Raw genomic sequence first — 18624 nt, 5'->3', positions numbered from 1 at the left:
AGCTCTCCGGCGTCTTGCAAAAAGAAAGCTACTTGTGATAAGACGGAAGCTCTCTCTCGTTCTACACAGCCACTGGGCAAAAGAAATGAAATAGGGGCTTGCAAGCACAAAGTGGCCGTGACTTCTCAGCATTCAAATGTTCGGTTTTCAGCTCAGCCTTTTTTTTTCTTTTCTTTTTTAACTTTCCTGCTTTAGGGTTTATTGTGTTTCCTTGAACATGCAGAAATTCAGCCGTTTTTTTTCTATTTATTCATGTTTCTGTTGAACTAATATAAGGAGAACTTTGGATTTATGTTAGTGAAACTTGTATTAAAGGGTTTTAAATATATATCATATGATAACCTTCAGAAAACATGAACATTGTGTGGAATGTGAATATGTTATATATTAATATTGAGAAAAAAAGTCATGCTGCACTAGACATTATCTAAAAGATACACAGGGGGATTTCAGTTTGTGCTTTCCCTGAAATTCATCCTGTCCAGTAAGAGAGAGGATCAGCTCTTACCCCTAAGGTATTTTCAGATATAATCAGTGGAAAATTACTGAATAAACACTCCAGACTTTTCCTTATATATTAGTAAAAAAACTTCCAAAAGTTGTGTGAGACAGAACAGGGACTAAAATGAACCTTTCAAATGATAAATTTCAAACGCTCTGTAAGACTCATAAAGGTAAAACTCCCCCACTTTGCCTCCACATGACTGCTGTGAGATAAGATCAAGTGTGGGCTACATGTACACCAACATAATCTATACTTGTAACTATGGATATTGCAAAGCAAAGAAATGTCCTCAAGACTTAACACAGTCGTATAACCTCTAAAGAGGTTTTCATCAGAGGTTGACACACTATCCACTGAAGCATGGTGAGATGTTCTTTTACCAGCAAACTGTCTTTGATCAATCAGTTTGCTTGGCTAATACTACTCACTGTGCATTACCTGCAGCATCTGGTGTGCTGTTAAGAATTAATGGGAAGTTGTAAAAGAGGTAAAAGACAAACATAAAAAACTGGAATTACCACCTTGCGGTCATATGCTTCCATGAATGAGTCGAGCTGCAGTAACAGTTTTCATCACTGTCTGTCTAGACTCGTGTAGGTATGACAATTGACAAAGCTTCAAATATGGAGTTTTCTGCAAAGGAGCTACAAATTTTAAAACATGAATGCGGCTTGCACATCTTCAACCTGGCAGCACAATCAGCCCAGTTTCAAGGTGACCCAAGATTAGTGTCTCCATCTCAGTATCAAACCAAATGTCTCCCCTTCTTTTCCTAAGTTATGATGTTGAATAATGGTCAGAAGGTGTTTTTGCAGAACCTTATGATGTCATACTGAAGTTGGATATAAAATGTCATCACTTTGTCATTTAATCCTATTAGAGGTTTGTGTCAAATTTTGTCGTAATTAGCGTATGAATTCTTGGGTTATGGCAGTAACGTGTTGTGAGGTCACATTATACTCGAGCTTTGACCAACGAAATCTAATTATTTCATCCTTAAGTCCAAGTGGACGTTTGTGCCAAATTTGAAAAAAAAAAAAAAAACCCAAAAAACCCCTCAAGGTGTTCTTGAGATATTGTGTTCACAAGAATGGAGTGAACATATGGACAACCCGAAAACAGAACGCTTCTGGTGCAGAGACATAAAAAGGAATATGAGCACTTACTGTATTGACAGTTCCTTCCCATGTACTCCCCTGGGCATTCACAGGAATAGTTGGCAACCATATCTGTGCAAATGCCCCCATTCTTGCAGGGGTCCCTTTCGCATTCGTTAATATCTGGAAGAGCCAAGAAACAACAAAAAAAGGTGCATTCATTTATTTGAAGCAGACATGATGTAGGCAATTAAAAAGACCTCATCCTCATTAGAATGCATTGGTAGGGAGCATGTATTGAATTTCCACTGTGTGTTGCTTGATTCTGTCTGCCTGTAGAAGCTCACACAAAGACACTGGTTTCTTGAAACTAATAAATCAAATAGCTCCTTGGGAGACCATTAATGCTAGAACACAGAGCCAAGTTTGGAGATGTTAAGAACAATTAACCTAGCGTACTTTCTTTGTGGCTTACATAATTATCATACTTTTCAGCGTACCATTCTTGCTCAGTTCTACAAAGCTGCTGACTACTGCACCGCTGACAGTAATTTTGCAGAGGGCTCAGTAAATACCCTCAGTTTCTTCATTAAAGCACCACAGAAACATAGAAGAGCAAAACAGATTGTCAATATGCTAAATTGTCACAGAATTATCTGCTGTACAGACACAATGGCTCTGTAATTGCTCTCTGAAACAGCTCTTCTCTGACTGACTCATCTAACCAATTACAGAAGGTGACAGACCCACAACCCCACCCATCACACCCATTTGCACCCTGTTCTATTATAGGTACAGTGACGGGAAATAGGATTACAGGGATAGTTTACCAGGGGAGGGAGGGAAAGAAGTAAACTTCTGAACAGTTCTGAACAAATCTCTAATGATTTCCAAATTTACCCATGGCTGCTACGAGACTTTTAATCCTCTAAAACATACCATGAGTTGTCTCTGACTCATAGGTACATTTTGGCTTCATGAATATGTAACTAGGCTTGAGATTTGGAAAGCTTAAGAAAGTGAAACATGATTAAAGTAAGTCTTTCACGGTGCTTCGTCTCCCTGAGATTTTATCTATAACATCTATAATAGTCACTTGGGCACATTTTTAATATCTCAAAATACATCTTTTTTTTCGGGGAATGTCCCATATGCTCCGGAGAAATACAGTCATGGTCTTCACACATAATGGTCACCGAGGTACTGTGACTGGAAGCAGCAGCATCTTTAATCTGCAGCAAGGCAGGATAAAAAAAATAATAAAACATAGATTGAAATAAAAGAGAGCGAGAGGCACAGAGAGGGAGAGGAATAAGAAATGTTTTGTGATTCACCCAAAAATCCATGGGGGGACCCACGAGACAACTGTATTTGGGTGAAAAGATGTTTGATGAAATTGAGCTGTAAAACCTTTCCCACAAGGCCATAAAAAAAGGTGTGCAGGTTGAACTTGAAACACACATCTAGTTTGTTTTCATTTGTCTGGAATGCATGGAAGACATTTTGTTTTATGTGTCTGCCTGGACGAGTACATTTCTCTCTATAGATACAGTACATTCTGTATAATCTTGACTCCCATCGAACACTGTGTTTTTACTTCATATTTTTCCTTGTAAGCACACAACAAGGCCAGCTATGTCTTTAAGTATGGCTACACCCTGCTCCAGATATAGCTCATGATAGAGAAGCTGTGCTATTTGTTAATTCTCCGCTATACAGCCACTTAACTGAGGTGATAAATCAAATGTATTGCACATGAAATAAATAGCAAAATACAGATCCTCAAACTGTGATGTGACTCAACTTGTATTTTTTAGCTCATCATTCTTGGGGAGATTGAAGAAAATTGTTTTACCAGCCAGCATACGGTCTTGTGGCTCACAGAGCAGGACAAAAGAGCAGATTTTCACAGTTGGCACTAAAAACCTGACTCTCAAAGACTGGCTGCATCAACACTTTATGTTGGACACAAAGTAGGTAGATCAAACCCAAACTGCAGGGGCCACTCATCTTTAATTACAATGGATCGTGCAAATTATAACAGAGAGAAGTAAATTGTATTTACCCAATTATATTGACTGTCACGCTGTGAAGATTCGTATATGACATTTACTGCTTTATTTTTGCATTTTACCATTGCAGAGAGGGTGTATGACTGTTTGTGCACGTCCGTGTGTGGCTGTTTTTCAGCGTCTTTTTCTCAAACCATTTTCAAAGCCATTTCATGAAGCTATTAAACTTCCAATGTGGGTTGTTGCACAGTCCCCATCTCCCCAAAATTACATTATGTTTTGATCTACATTGTCTCCAGCTCGCTGGGGAACATGTGGTTGCTTCTATGTGGTTTGAATTATGGTGACTTAACCTATATGAGACAACTGTAGAGATGCACTGTATGGACTGAGGCTTAAAACTGAAGCTTATGGGAAACAACAATGCCAACATCATTGTAACGACTTTAATATGAGAAAAATTAAAGCATTCAAGTTTTTAAATTTGGTTGACAGATGATCAGGTATTTGTCATTAGTAGGGTGGATTTGGGTGTTTGAGGGTGGACTGGAGCATTTTAAGTGCTTGCTACAATCAGATGCAAACTACACAGTAATCAGCTGTATTGTTCTTCTCTCAAGCTAATGGATAGTTCTGGTCTTTGATTATGATTGGCTGAGGTGTGTTTGAAGCTGCTGAAAAAAAAACTCTGAAAACACAACTGTGACCACATTACAACTTCAGTATTACTGCACCAATTAGTCACATATTGTCATATGGGATGTCATATGGACTAAAGAGAGCAACCGCCAACTGAAGCACGAATCATTTATTATTTGCCAGATTGAGAACAATCAGAAGTAACATATGCATACATGCGCATATAATGTCATTTAATGAACGCACAAAAATCTCACAAAGATACTGCAGAAGAAACAAATAAGAGCCTATCACTTTGCTTCATTGGAGAAATACCTGCTGCCGCCCAATCCACCGGACTTTTTTGTCCATCCAAAGCGGACAGACGCCATAAATCTATGGTGAGTCAACAATGTAACTTTTGCAAGCTCACATATTTTTATTTTAGCCTGTTATGCTCACCTTTCTTTAGCTATGTCATTGGCGATATTTTTGTTACAGTGTAGCTTGGTTACTCAGAAAGTAATTGGCTGCGCTGAAACAAAAATGATATCCCTTGGAAGTAACAACAGCTCAGGTGACAGGAGCATTATAGTTGCCACTGTTATGTTATAAATATCACATCGATTTCAAGATTCTGCTACTCACCTTTAAAGGGACATTGTGTAACATTTTCAGTTGTTTATTGGCAAAAATTGATGTCTGCGTTCATAAATATGTCATCATTGGTGTACTATTACCTCCAGCAATAATCTGACTTATTCTCATAAAAGGAGAATTTCGGATTTGTTTGTACATTGTGCGGGTAAGTCGTCTGGGGGGGTTCCATAATGTTTCGCTATCTTGAGAATACATCTGCCAGCAAGGGGCGTACAGCACCGCCTTCTGCGTTTTCGTTGAGAGCCAGGCCAGCGCTGTGTGACTGAGAAGCCGAAGGAGAGGAGCAAGAGGTGCTTCGCTACTACCCCGGCACTACTGCAGCATAACAAAGTCCCACTCTTTGAGGATAATGCAGGATCATGCATATGCAGCATCACGGGAGACAGAATCCTTGTCGCCAAGAAAGCTCAAAAGGGAATCAAAAAGGCAGCGTGACCGGCGAATTCTAAAAACGAGAGTCGACATCGGGGTAGCCTTTCCCAGGTGGAGAGAGCTGCCGAAGGAGCAGTTGTCAAAAGACAAGACGTGATTGGTTTATTTCGATGTACACCCAACAGTACTATGTTGTAAACACAGCCAGCATAGTGAGGAGGGGGTTTGTCAACTTGCGTCGCGTGTGTCTGTGTAGGAGCCTGAATGAATACTCCATGAAGTATCAGATGACATGGTTTCATCAACGCTGCTGCAATACGCGTTTGAAACAGTGAGGCGCTAGAGTGCGCTATCCGTTTGAATGCAATATGATTTCAACTTTATATGGGAGAAATTCCGACACACTGTGGCTTTGAGGCCCTTCATAATCAAGCCCCTTTCTACCTGTCTGAGCTCCTTCATACCTACGCACCCTCCCGTACTCTGAGATCCTCTTCTGCAATCCAACTCACATCACCATCTGCCCACTGGACTACCATGGGTTCTAGAGCCTTCAGCCTTTTTGCCCCCACCTCTATGACTGTCCCCAACATGACATTCTCAATATTGACTCCCTTTCCACTTTCAAATCCTGTTTAAAACACATCTTTTCAAGCTAGCATATTATTGAGGCTTGCACTGATGATGATTTTATCATGATGATTATACACTTTATATTTAAAATGATGATTTTTATCTAGTCATTTTATTAACTCTTGCTGTATGCTGTATGTAAACTGCGTCTTGTAAGGTGTCCCTGAGTGCTTTGAAAGGCGCCTATAAATAAAATGCATTATCGTTTTTATCATTACTCTGCATCATACCAACAACACCCCTTAGCTGTTCCAAAATCACTGTAAACAATGGCATCTTGTGGCTTGTTGCTTAAACCTATCGTGCTTTAAATGCGACTGAGACTCATGTTTTCCATAAACCTGTTTCCTCACGTTTACCTGGGATCTCTCTCACGCTCCAGCCCAGGCTTTAACTTCGATGAGCCAGCACAGGACAATCTAATATAATTACAAATCCAAAAACAGCCAGCATGACTAATACACGTAACTATACAGACAACACAATATTAGCATAGAGATGAACAAACAAGCACTTGTCAAAAGGAAACATCTTGATTATGGAAGGTTACTGCAATCAAGGGGGGATAATGTTGTAATTAATTCCAGTTCGAGGGGCCGTATGATCCTGTTAAGAACTGTTAACCTGAGAAATGCCAACCAGAGCCCACCTTTCAGAGAACAAAAGCCAGTTCTCGTTTAACAATTCAGCTTCTCAGTTTTTAAATGACTCTAATCCTCAAGAACCTCTACTTGTTAGCAACTGTGACAACAACAATAAAAACACTAATACAGTTATTAATCAGGGGTACAGCAAAGCCATATTAAATATCATTCATGCATTTCCAGCAGAGTAATTTGCACAGGGGGTATATTGGTCTTTACTAATTCCCTTAGCGGAACACTCAAACGGAAATGTGATTTTATAGCCACTTGTGAACACTGAGATGTAATGACTTCAATGCATTAACTGAATGTAGATCCATCTGTGAATAAATGCGGTCGCATTAATGTGAACATCTAAGCATAAATGACACAAATGTTGCAGCAGATTTTAGCTGAGTAAGCCCTTGAGTATAGTAAGTGGGAAGTGAACAGCAGACCCTGTATAGAGACTAATACCTCAAATGTCAAAGGAGTAAGGAACCAAGAAAAAATCTATGTGTCTGAAACATTAATGTGTATCCATACATCCATAAGCCACACTCGCCTATCCTTGAGGAGTGTGGGTGGGCGAGAGGTTAGCTATAGGTCACCAGCCAATCACACAGCTGAAATGTACAACGGCAAACACCAACAACCCTCAGCTCATTCTGCAGCACAATCCACTGTTATTTGGCCACTGCAATCATGCCGCTTAGATAAGTGATACTGTTGTTACGTTTTAAGTTCATATCCGGCTTTGCTGCCACCAGTACTGTGGTTTCAAATACAAAGGTGAGCCAAATGGGCAAGCCACTCAAATAGCCTGGAGCACAACATACCACAGAGGCAGGAAAACACAGCTAGCCCATCTTACGATTTGCTTCCCTTTTATGAGAGGCCATCAGCCCCTGGGAGATCGGCGCAGGGAAAGTGAGACTTGAAAGCGGTGTGTTGCAAGTAAATCAGGTGGGAGAAAAGGGATTACTTCAGGGAGTGCAGTTAATTCACCCAATAAAAACTAGAGACGGGAGGCGATGAGACGCATGGAGAGGATTGAGGAGACAGAAACTGTGAAAGAACGACAAGGAGAGGGTGGAAGAGAGAAAGATGTGCTAGCCCAGTGGTCAGGTAAATAAACTCTGTTTACAAAACTTCTTTTACACAGTTGCAGGCATGCATCCAAGGAGTTCCCCGCACTAATAATAGTCAGAGTCAACCGTTCTGCAATTAAATAGGTCATTCAAGCCGTATGGTAAAACAGCATTTTGCAACTGATGTCTCCAGTTTAATAGGGATGGTGCTATCTTGGTTATAACGATTTAACAAGCCAGTTTGAGTAAAGATTTTTACAGCGCATGGAGACAATAAAACTACAAGGCGTACAATTTAATGTAATGCGACACACTGGCTCTCCAATAATACTACTTTAGTGAAGCTTATAATGTTCACTTTTTCTTGAAACTGTGCCAGGATGATGCTGATTCAACTGAGACTGTATTTAGTGTCATTACATTATATTGTAATGTCGCTTGCAACAGACAAACAAGTGATAGTGACTATTGTATTATTAAGGTGCTAATGTGAACATATTGCACAGGCGCAGCCTATGTTTTATTGTGCCAGTCTCCTGTCGATGTCATTGACAAATAAATTCATTACGTCAGTGTGATTTTTAATAAATTCAATGGTTTTTCTTGTGAAATAAACTAAGAATCACACCTGTGTATATATATACTGTGTGTTATCATCACTGACATCATCATCATCATCATCTCCACCCCTTGCACAAAGACACAGGCTCCGGACACTAAGGCTATGAGCCCCAAAATAAATTTGCTCGGCCTCTGGTCAGGCTGTCACCACCCTCTCATCGGTCCACTGGAACGCCTCGCTCCCTGGTTTTGCTCCTCTATTGCTCTCTAAAAAGTGTCTCGGTCGGACAATAATGAGAGCAATGAATAGTGCTATGTGTCAGGAACTAGCTCCGGCTGTGAGCGCTAAATTGGCTACGGCGTCTGGAGAGCAGGAACAGACCTGCATTGGAAGGGGGTCACCTGTGCCCTCTCTGCTGGGCTGCACTGACCTCTGCAGCGGCTGCACCTGCCACAGCCACACAAACACACACAGCCCGATGAATATGCTTTCCAGTTCATTCAACAGTAAAGGTATTGTGTCAAATCTTGCAGAACTGAGCACATAAATGTGCCATAAAGATGAGGCAAAAAATGCTGATATAAGTATATAAAACCTTTTGTGCATGTCTGCGTCGAAGTAATTCTGCTGTAAATGGTGTTAAAAAATAGGAGGTTTAAGAACTGACACAGACAAAGTTAGAAAAGTTGGAGGAAAAAAAACATTCTGAACCCATTATGTTCTAAACGCAAAAAATATTGTAATGGTGGATTTCTACTTCAAATGACCTCATGAATCTTTCATTTATTTTTCACTTTATTGTGTTTTTCCACCTAATCCCGCATATTCAGTAAGATGCATTATAAGATGATTGTATCATAAGAAATTCAAATCAGACCAGTATTTCCCTAATCATTTCCTAGTACCATTAAAATGGCCCATCCCAGTGGACAGGTTTGTTTGAAAAAAATTCTGTCTAAAAGCTATCAACCTTTCATATGATATTTTGACCTGTATAAATAATATAACATCTCATGTTTACTTTACAAGAAGTTACTAAAACAAGAAGTTATGTACTTTAATAATATGATTAATGGAATAAAATGTGCCTTGCGCTTCCTCCTTGCCTCACAATGCAGGTCTAGATGATGTGGAACACTGTGATTGGCTTATAGACATCCAATCATATAAGTCTGAGCATTTGCATGGAGTCAGACAGTAATCATAGATCTAGACATCCTAGAAATGTTGTCCATTGGAATGGACTGGGGACCTAAATAGGCTAAGTACTATCTTTAAAAAGGAAGGAAACAATGGTAACATGCATGTTCTCCATCCATGACACTAGCTGTTATCCTCAAAAGAGTACGGGGGAAGTTTAATTTATGAAGCTGATTTATATGAAAATAAGCATTTTATATTTAGCTGGACTTAAATATATATGCATTAGCATCGGAAATCCTAAACCAGCCCCAAACAACAACATAAATCACATGAATGATTGAAATAAATGCCTGCTAATAGCTTGTAATCCTCTCAGACTTGTAAAGCCCCCAAACTTAATTAGTAGAATGAAAGGTAATGTCCCAGCAGTATTGCCCCTACATCTCACCCACTTCCTTCATTAAATTACAGTCAGATGTTGGGTAAATCTGGGTAAAGCCTTCTTTTTCCTCTGCCAAGACACTGTAAGCCACACAATTGGAGGTTAGTCAAGACTTTGCTTTCATGGGGAGATGTCTCATCGTGTTACATCTCTCCATCTGGACTCAGTTTAGCCCTCATAAGCAGTTTCCCCTGGGGAAGATTCATCTTATCTTATCTTATCTGTTTTTATGTCATGGAGCCAGTGAACCCTCACATGTTTGGTAAGCAAGCTGGTCCCGTTGACCTCTCTATCTAGGCAAGGAGCACCAGCTTGACCTTTAAGGTCAGCGATCGACAGAAATGAAGTGAACAGCCCGGTTGTTTATGCCCGCCACATAATTAACCCCTGACCTTGACCACTCGCACTTCTGTGGAAGTAATCATCCTATTTTTTTTTTTTTTTTTTTTTTACAGCAGATAGGGTTTCCCCTGGGACGGGCTGCTATTGATAGCCTGTGATTCATGGTGGGGCTGCAGATGTTGAATTTGATACTGAAAAATATTGCAGTCCATAGACATATAGAATACATTTATCAGGGGGAAATAAAAAACACACAGCCAATGATTTACTTTACTTGGGCGCTAGTCTGAGCAAGAAGAATGCATTTCATTAACACATGACGCTCTATGACATATATTTTTTGTCATGACTTCCTTCATAAAGTGCTCTAAGAATTGTATGTCTAATGATAAAGATCATAATATACAACAGCTCTGGGTTCATACATACTGTACATACTCAGCACATAGTGTTATCTCTCCACCCAGACGCATTGAGAGCAGAGCACTGTATATGAATGAATGTTATAGATAATACTTCTTTAACACCACAGAAACAACATGTTCAGTAATAGAGTTGCAGTTTTCATCACTGGTGATTTGCTGTCTTCCATCCCCTCTGTGATTAGTGTACTCATCTCTCTTGTGATGCAATCCTCACGTTTATTTGTTTATTTTGTGCATATTACTTTTCCCCTACGCATTTTTGGCAGTTTTGATGTAACACAGAACCCACTCGAAAGGGCAGAGATAGAAGAGCCATCTGCTCACATCTCAGCGGGGAAGACAGGACACCTCAGTAGTTTGTATGTACAGAGCGAAGGGTTTTATTACCAGCAAAAGTCAGATGCATGCAATGTCTTTCCACCTGCACTTCATCATGTCATGACTCATTTCTCCTGTTAGTGTGTGCTTCTTATTCATCTTTTTATGACTGAATACTCTCAAAAGCTGTAGCATATACAGTAGACACAATGCACATACATATTTTGCACATATAGTATCTAGTGTATTTTGAATGTCTTGTGTATGTCGATGACTGATGCCTTCTGGTTGCTTGGCTGATTGTTTGTTTGCTTTTTTTTTCTAAACAAATTTTCATTGGTCGGACAAGCGCTGGTGTTACATTTGATAAGAGGCCATGTATCCACCAAAGCTTTTTTACCCAGCTGAAAAGATCAGGCGCTCAACTGAAAACACCCAGGAGGGAGCGCTATCTGTGGAGGTAAAGCATTTTTCAACTGAGACACTTTGGTTATGTCTGGTTGTTATGATATAAAATATCCGTGTACTGTATGGTGAAATGTCAGCACCATGTAGAATACTTGCTTTGGCCTTTGCTTTTGATGAAGGAAAGGCTGAAGTGTGTTGGGAGGGCAGGCAGACCCAACGGTCTATGTGGTCAGCTGTATATTCTCCTCCATTGTTGCTGTTGACGATTGGTCGTTGTAGTCTTTGTCCCACTCCTACTACAATGTGATTGGACAATTGGGTAAAAAGTGACACTGACAAACACAGCGTCTTACCCAAAAGATGTATCAACTCTTGTCGATCAGAAAAAATAAACAGCAAATGCAGAAGAGATGCTCTGCGCTTTGTCATGCTGCTGTGCTCCCATTGTTGCAAAGAATTAATGCTGGCCTCAGGACGAAAATACTTTGGTGTACACACAACGCAACCAGGTAGACTCCACTCTGTCCGATTTAGTTCATCTAGAGCTAACATGCAGATTTACTTTTTTCCCATCAGCTGATTGATTATTTATAGAGTAAGCAGAATTCCAGTCGACCAATATTTTCTTTGGTGAACTAGCACTAGTGAATTCCAGTGTGGTAGTTCTATAAAGGTACTGTACTTCAAGAAGTGCTGACTTGTCCTCAGAGCTATAGGCGATGAGCCTTGGACGTTGTGTTTGACAGATCCTGGTGCATTGAAATGTGTCGACTCCACGCTACACAAGGCCAAGACAAGACCTGTCTCTCCAAGTTGAGTCAGAGATAGAAGATGGAACACGGAAGTGCCTGTCTCCACTGTCAATCTACCCTGTCAGTCTCTCCTAGCCTTACCCATGCCACTGAAGTGACTATCACTACATTTGGCAGGATTTCTACCCGGGGTCTGATGAAGTCAGAGGGAGTCTAAAGAGAGATTTAACATCAACTGCTGTGTCCTTGAAATGTGTTTTCACAGTGATATGTCTCAGTCTTGGTCATACGTAACGAGGCTTAGCATGAGTTTTGATTTTACTGATCTCCAAGACATTTCTCAAAATCTCATATTGCATGCAGGTTAGTTTTCACAATGGTTCATGATGCTGTATGTTCCAAGGGATATGATGATGCATGAATCTGTAAATTCAGGATTAAGAATACTGTTGGAAGACACGCTTTTTGAAGTGGGATTAGCCCACTGAGAAGTTATTCACAGCAGCACTCCAGAAGCCCTTGAAAAGGTATCTTAGGATGCATTGCAGAGAGGTTTGAGTATCTGAGAAGCAAAACACTCATCATTTCGAAGACATGCAGACCGGGGGGCTCTGCTGAAGCTGGGGTGTGCAGAATTTGAAGAGCCCTCAGCTCAGAGGCAGAATGACACTCGGAGGAAAGCCTTAAGTGTCATTTAAAGCTTACAGATGGAGCCCTCACAGCAGATGTGTGAGGGGAATACTGATCTACCCTGGGACAACTGAGCGTGATCCACAAGCTCTTTAACATCATCGAGGTACACTTACTAGAACGTTTAAGAGACTCTCAAATGGTTTGAGATGCAAGAAAGTGGAGGGAGGTGATGGCCAAAGAGCAAGAAAGGACTCGATGTGGGGGAAAATAAGGTGACAGTATTTGAGTAAACAATATGTTAACACACAAGAGATATGAATGTAATATGTTGTCTTTAACATCAGTGACTACCTTAGTTACATGCAAGTGGCACTGACATCTAGGCATGCATTTTCAGTTAGCTTGTAAGCATACTAACAATTGCTTAACAGCGCTAAACACAAACCACAGCTGAGTGTGATGAGAACGCCATTCATTTTGCAGGTATTAATACGTAACACAATTAAGAAAAAGGCATTTCGACCCGATGATGGCGCTACATAAAACATCAGAGGATAGCCAAAGTTATTACAATTCAAACCTGTGGGGACCATGAATGTATGCACCAAATATCATGTCAATCCAGCCAATAGTTGTCAAGATATTTAAATGACAATGTCAACCTATGGTGGCCCTGGAGGAAGAGTCAGGGGACTACCAAAGCCATTAGAGTACATCATGTTGAAACCATGTCTGTACCAAATTTTGTGCCGATCAGTGGAGTAGACATTCACGTCAAAGCCATTAGTCTTTAACCTTGAGGGCCCTTGGATATCTTTAGCAAAATGATTGATGATCCATCCAATAGTAGTCAAGATATTTCAGTCTGAACCACAAATGTCAACCTCATGGTGGTCCTGGAGGAAAAGTCAGAGGATCAGCAAAGTCAGTAGGATTATTCCTCTGAGGACATCGCAAGTCATGTACAAAATTAATTGGCAATTAACCCTAAAATTGTAAAGACTTCCCTTTCAAATAAAATGACTTGAAGACAACTAGATATGAAGGATTTAATACGTTTAGTTTAAAACATAACATCAGAAGAAAAAAGTTGCATCATGACTAAATATTACCCAGTGAAAGAAGAAATGGTTTTGATAAGGGTCAGATTCTGAAAGAGTTAGGCAGAGTTTAATATTGATAGCGCTGCCAAATTAAGATGCTTCAGCTGTTTCAACAGAAAGTAATTTCACACTGATTTTATTAATTCATTTCCTTGCTGACCCTCTCTCTGATCTATCCTTATCTGTGTAGAGGAGATTCCATGAATGCTTTGGTAGGGAAAAAAAAGTACCATCATCCCCATGACAGCCATTCACACATCTATATCTATATCTTCCACGCTGAGTCATATTTATGATTAAATGAGAGGTGGATAATATAAGATCTCCCTGCTGGGAGAATCCTATGTTCTGGTTTACAAGCCGCACATTCTCATGACCCGTCACATTGAACTCAATCTGTATTTAAACAACACTGATACTAATGTGGTTACACACTGACCATCCTGAATTAATGCAGCTCTGTGTAGTCGAGCTGAACATTTATCAGTGTTCTGCTTTGGCTTGCAGAACCCGGCCACAAGCCCTGGGCAGGACTGAGTCTAACTCTTTTCTACCACCTGGGATTTGGAAATGCATCTCTATTTATGCTTTGGCCAGCTGCCAACAGGTCCATCCTTGCTGCAGAGGAGAGGAGAGGAGGTGACAGCGAAGCTCATGTGTCCGAGGGGGGCCTTACACAATTAGGCCCTGGTAACAGCTCATTCTCTACAACTCCTCCACAAGAAGGATGAACCAGGTGAATGGGTGCTTGGGGACTGGGAAACAGGGGGGGGGAGAGACGACTCTAAATTGAACAAATACACCCACGCTCCTTTTTTGGCAATTCTCATCTCATTATTTTCTTGCTGTTTCTGTTCAGAACATCTAAAGTACACATTTCCAAGGCCTTTGTTTCTTATTATTTTCTCTCCACAAGCATAACTGAGGAAATCCAGGCCTCAACAAAACCTCTCCTGAAGCATTTCGGCACATTCAACATTCTTTTAAAAGTGCTGGCCTTTCCCTGGAAGCCTAACAAGACTGCACTTCAAGCCACTCGTCTGACCACTTTATATAGCTTCCACCACCTGAAGGCATTTTGTGCCATTATATTTAGTTTTAACAGCAAAGATGCATTGTGGAAAAAAAAAAAAAAACAGCCCTGCCTGTAATTTTGCTAGCAAAGCACCACCTTGCCGAAAAAGAAAGGTCATCTTACTCAAAGTGTCTTTCTACAGCAGTTTTTATTTGGCAGAATTTGCAAAACTGAGTGCTTACTGAAGGCATATGGAAAAGGTGATGTATCACTTTCGTATTATCGATGATGGGTCAGAGTACTGACAGGTGAGGGTGAGAAAGCATGCATGAGGCCAGCATTGACAAGAACAGGGCCAAGCACAGAAGGATCCTGGTAAATAGTGTCTGGTTTGATTCTTTGTATTCACTACGCCCGAGAAAAAAAAGGTCAGTTTTGATCTGTCAAGCTCAAGGCTCCATCTAGAAGGCTAAATAAAATATCTATGTCAGTGGCACAGAAAAAGTGGCCCTAAACACCTTGATTCCAGCTTGTTTCCCCAGCTTGTTATCCAAAATGCCCTCTGACAGGGGCGAGATAGGGTCAGCTCCTCCTGGGATGGAGAAAGGGGCGGCAGGATACCCGAGAAAATAGACATTTGAAGTATAACAATGATCTTTGACCAGACCTCCATCACTCTGTGGATGCATGTACAGATACACACTCACACACACACTACACACACAGAGCTTTTCCATTGGCACTTCTGGCCTCTCCGAGTCAAACCATGCCGCATTGATTTGCATTTTCCATTACCAGTACAAAAGCACTGACTTGTGCCAAGTGACACCCAAGATGGACTATCTCTAGAGTTGGGCTAAAGCACATCCAACTGCCTCCAGTCAGGTTGCGGTGGTCAATGATGGGCTTTATTATCGTTATTCATAAAACAAATAAACAAACACGCAGAAGAGCGATACAAATCTCATATGCATCCAAAAAATTGAATTCACTGTGATGCTCAAAAGCTGCTGGCAACTTTTAAGATGGAACGTTTTCTTGCAAGTTACTCAGTGCATGAGTTGATGTCGTTAATCAATCGACACACCTTAAATGTCAATTTTAAAACCATTCCGTTTGTTTTTCTGTTGTATAACATACGCTTTAGTGACGACTGGATCTTGAAGCGCTGAAAAATGTGTGAATTTCAACTGGATTATGTTTATGCAGATATTCTATTTCCTCACTCTAAGAAAAAAAAGGGGTGGAGGGTCTTACTGGTGCACTACAGCTATTTTTCTGAGACACTACAAGCAACCTGGAGGAGATAGACATCCAGCATACGTTTATGCAGTGCCAAGAAACAGTACAAGAACATTGTCGACCACAATAGCAGCGGTGTCGTGGACAGAAAAATGTTCAGTTGGTTCACAAGCACAAATGCATGATGAGTTTAAGACACACCTTCAAGTGGGTAGCCCTGTTGTATGGAGATGCAAATCCCTGCTGCGCTGGCACGATGCAATGAGTCAGACTTAGTCAAGCCAAGCACAGCATTGTCGCCTCACAGCTAGATGGTTCCTGTTTCAAATCCAAGGTGGGAGGTTCGAACTCCAGAGTGTGGGAGCCCTTCTCTGCGGAGTTTGCATGTTCTCCACGTGTCAGCGTGGGTTTTCTCTGGGTACTCCGGCTTCCTCCCACAGTCCAAAGACATGCAGCTTAGGTTACTTGGTGACTTTAAATTGACTGTAGGTGTGAATGTGAGCGTCAACAGTTGTCTGTCTCTGTGTGTCAGCCCTGTGATAGTCTGGCAACCTGTCCAAGTTGTACCTCGCCTCTTGTCCAATGTCAGCTGGGATAGGCTAAAGCCTCCCGTGACCCCCAACAGGATAATCAGTTACAGAAAATGAATGAATACACCTACTGTTATTAATGTAACTTTACGGTGTACTGTAAACTGTATTGTTGTTGGGCTGTTTTCTAAGTAGGTCTATTGGTTCAACAGCTACTGTCCATTTCTTTATTCTGACTTAAAGAAGACAATTGCTCGTGGCATTGATGGGAGCATCCTTGACAATGACTGCCTCTTATAAACACTGAATATAAAAGGTGTACAGAGAAAAGAAACACATATTGAACTTATATTATCTATATCTTATATCTTATCATCAATTGAAAGATGATTTCTTTACTGTGTATCCAGTACAGGGTCGCGGCTCAGTTGAGTGCTGAGAATCACTGCAACATCATTTAATCATCCGCCTACATATTCCATATGTATGGAGGAGGCCCTTTGAGACACACTGCAAGGAGACATGAAGAGTGTTGCCCTTCAACAATGTAGCGCGTGAGAACTGAGACTTTCAAATGAGATGGTGCTCCAACAAGATGACAAAAGAAGATTGTGCTCCAAAGTATAAAGTGCATACAGTATATAGCAAGTACTGCTAGACAGCAGTGCTGCTATATCAAGGCAACGTGCCAGACACTACCACAATGTTGCCAGCTTTACAAGACGCTAAAAATGAATCAATGTGAAGAGGCTGTACGTGCCAACCTAACAGATGCAGCTGACTGGAAAAGGTAGGTGGTCATCCCTCATCTGGGATATCTACTGGTGGAAACATCAGGCACATGTTTCCCAAATTAGGTGCCTGCAGCTACATTACGTAAAACGGTAGAAATGCGGAGCGGTAAAGTGGCAGTGACGCATATCTCACTAAGAGTGGCAGCACACCACAAAGCCTACGATGCCATCATGTCGTGGTTAAAATAAACCCTCACACCTTCTGCAGAGGCGTGCAACAAGCCCTGTGGGCCTGCTGTAAAACATCCGGACCCTGGGTTAGAAATTTGTCAGGGCAACCCTCTGTGGCAGACACACCTTTGCTTGTGTTTATAAGCCAGAAAGGAAATTGTCAAAACATGCAGTGTGGGCAAGAGCTTCTCCTGCTCTGGATTCCACTGAAACATCCTTACTTGCAAAATGAAAACCCTGCTGTCAAAATAATATGCCAGGGATGTCTTTCATAGCCTGACAATGAAAATAATTAAGCATCTTTCAAGTATGCTGCTAAATTCAAAAACAGCAGACATGTGCCTCAACAATAGTCATCAGTCAGTAAGAAGGAACAATTCATGTACGACATGCCGACAAAAACAACTTGTTACATATTTTCTTTGATTCTGATTTTTTTCCTCCTTAAATATGTTTATGAACTTGTACACAAAGTAAAGGTGGATGATGATGTTTTGTTATGTAAAATCACACAACTGTTTTAAACACTAATATCTATTTCTACACAGATAAAATCAGTACAAACATAAAAGACCAGATTGACTGACCAGATTATGACTGAACTGCTACATAAAGACGTGCTCTGCTGTTACCAGTGACACAAATGTGGGACGCTTTGAAGAAAAAAAGACCAAATGTGCAGCACGCTAAAACAACAGCTGGCCCACGAGCATGTCCATCTTTCCATTTTGATCTTGCACAATCCTGCGAGACAGAAAGAAAGTGCGCAGACACACTCACTGGCTCTCCATGAGTTGTTGATCATCGCCGTCTGACGGTTTGGCTGTGTGATTGTGGTCGCTTCTTTGGATGTCTGGTGGACTATGGACCCTTCCCCCAGGATCCTCTACACTCATCTCTTCCTGTAAATGCAGCTCTCTAGCCACAGACTGTGAACAGTGGGTGGGCTGTGGGATTGTGAATGTAATGCTGAGAGGGTGTCTGGAAATGGCCTTGTCCTCCACGCAGCTCTACATCACAGTAATGGAGCAGTAGGGAGAGCCTTGAGGCTGCCAGTGTTCACAATAGTTCTGAAGGCACTTCAGGTAGTGGGGCGCATTTTTAGATCTGTGATACAAGGATGACCTTGGGAA

The 18624-nt window shown here is 41.0% G+C and overlaps 1 protein-coding gene across 2 annotated transcripts in view; it reads right to left on the bottom strand.

Annotated features, from left to right (window-relative positions):
• The window catches only part of LOC125890468 (EGF-like repeat and discoidin I-like domain-containing protein 3), a 149661-nt gene that overhangs the window by 68929 nt on the left and 62108 nt on the right, over positions 1-18624 (bottom strand). For both annotated transcript variants that reach the window (XM_049579133.1, XM_049579134.1), the window contains exon 4: positions 1672-1785. In XM_049579133.1, coding sequence (XP_049435090.1) covers positions 1672-1785 — 114 coding nt within the window. The remainder of the gene's footprint in view (positions 1-1671; positions 1786-18624) is intronic.

This window comes from Epinephelus fuscoguttatus, linkage group LG6 (genome assembly GCF_011397635.1).
Source record: "Epinephelus fuscoguttatus linkage group LG6, E.fuscoguttatus.final_Chr_v1".
NCBI lineage: Eukaryota > Metazoa > Chordata > Actinopteri > Perciformes > Serranidae > Epinephelus > Epinephelus fuscoguttatus.
Note: the sequence above shows the minus strand (reverse complement) of the source record. Positions and strands in the feature narration are given on the sequence as shown.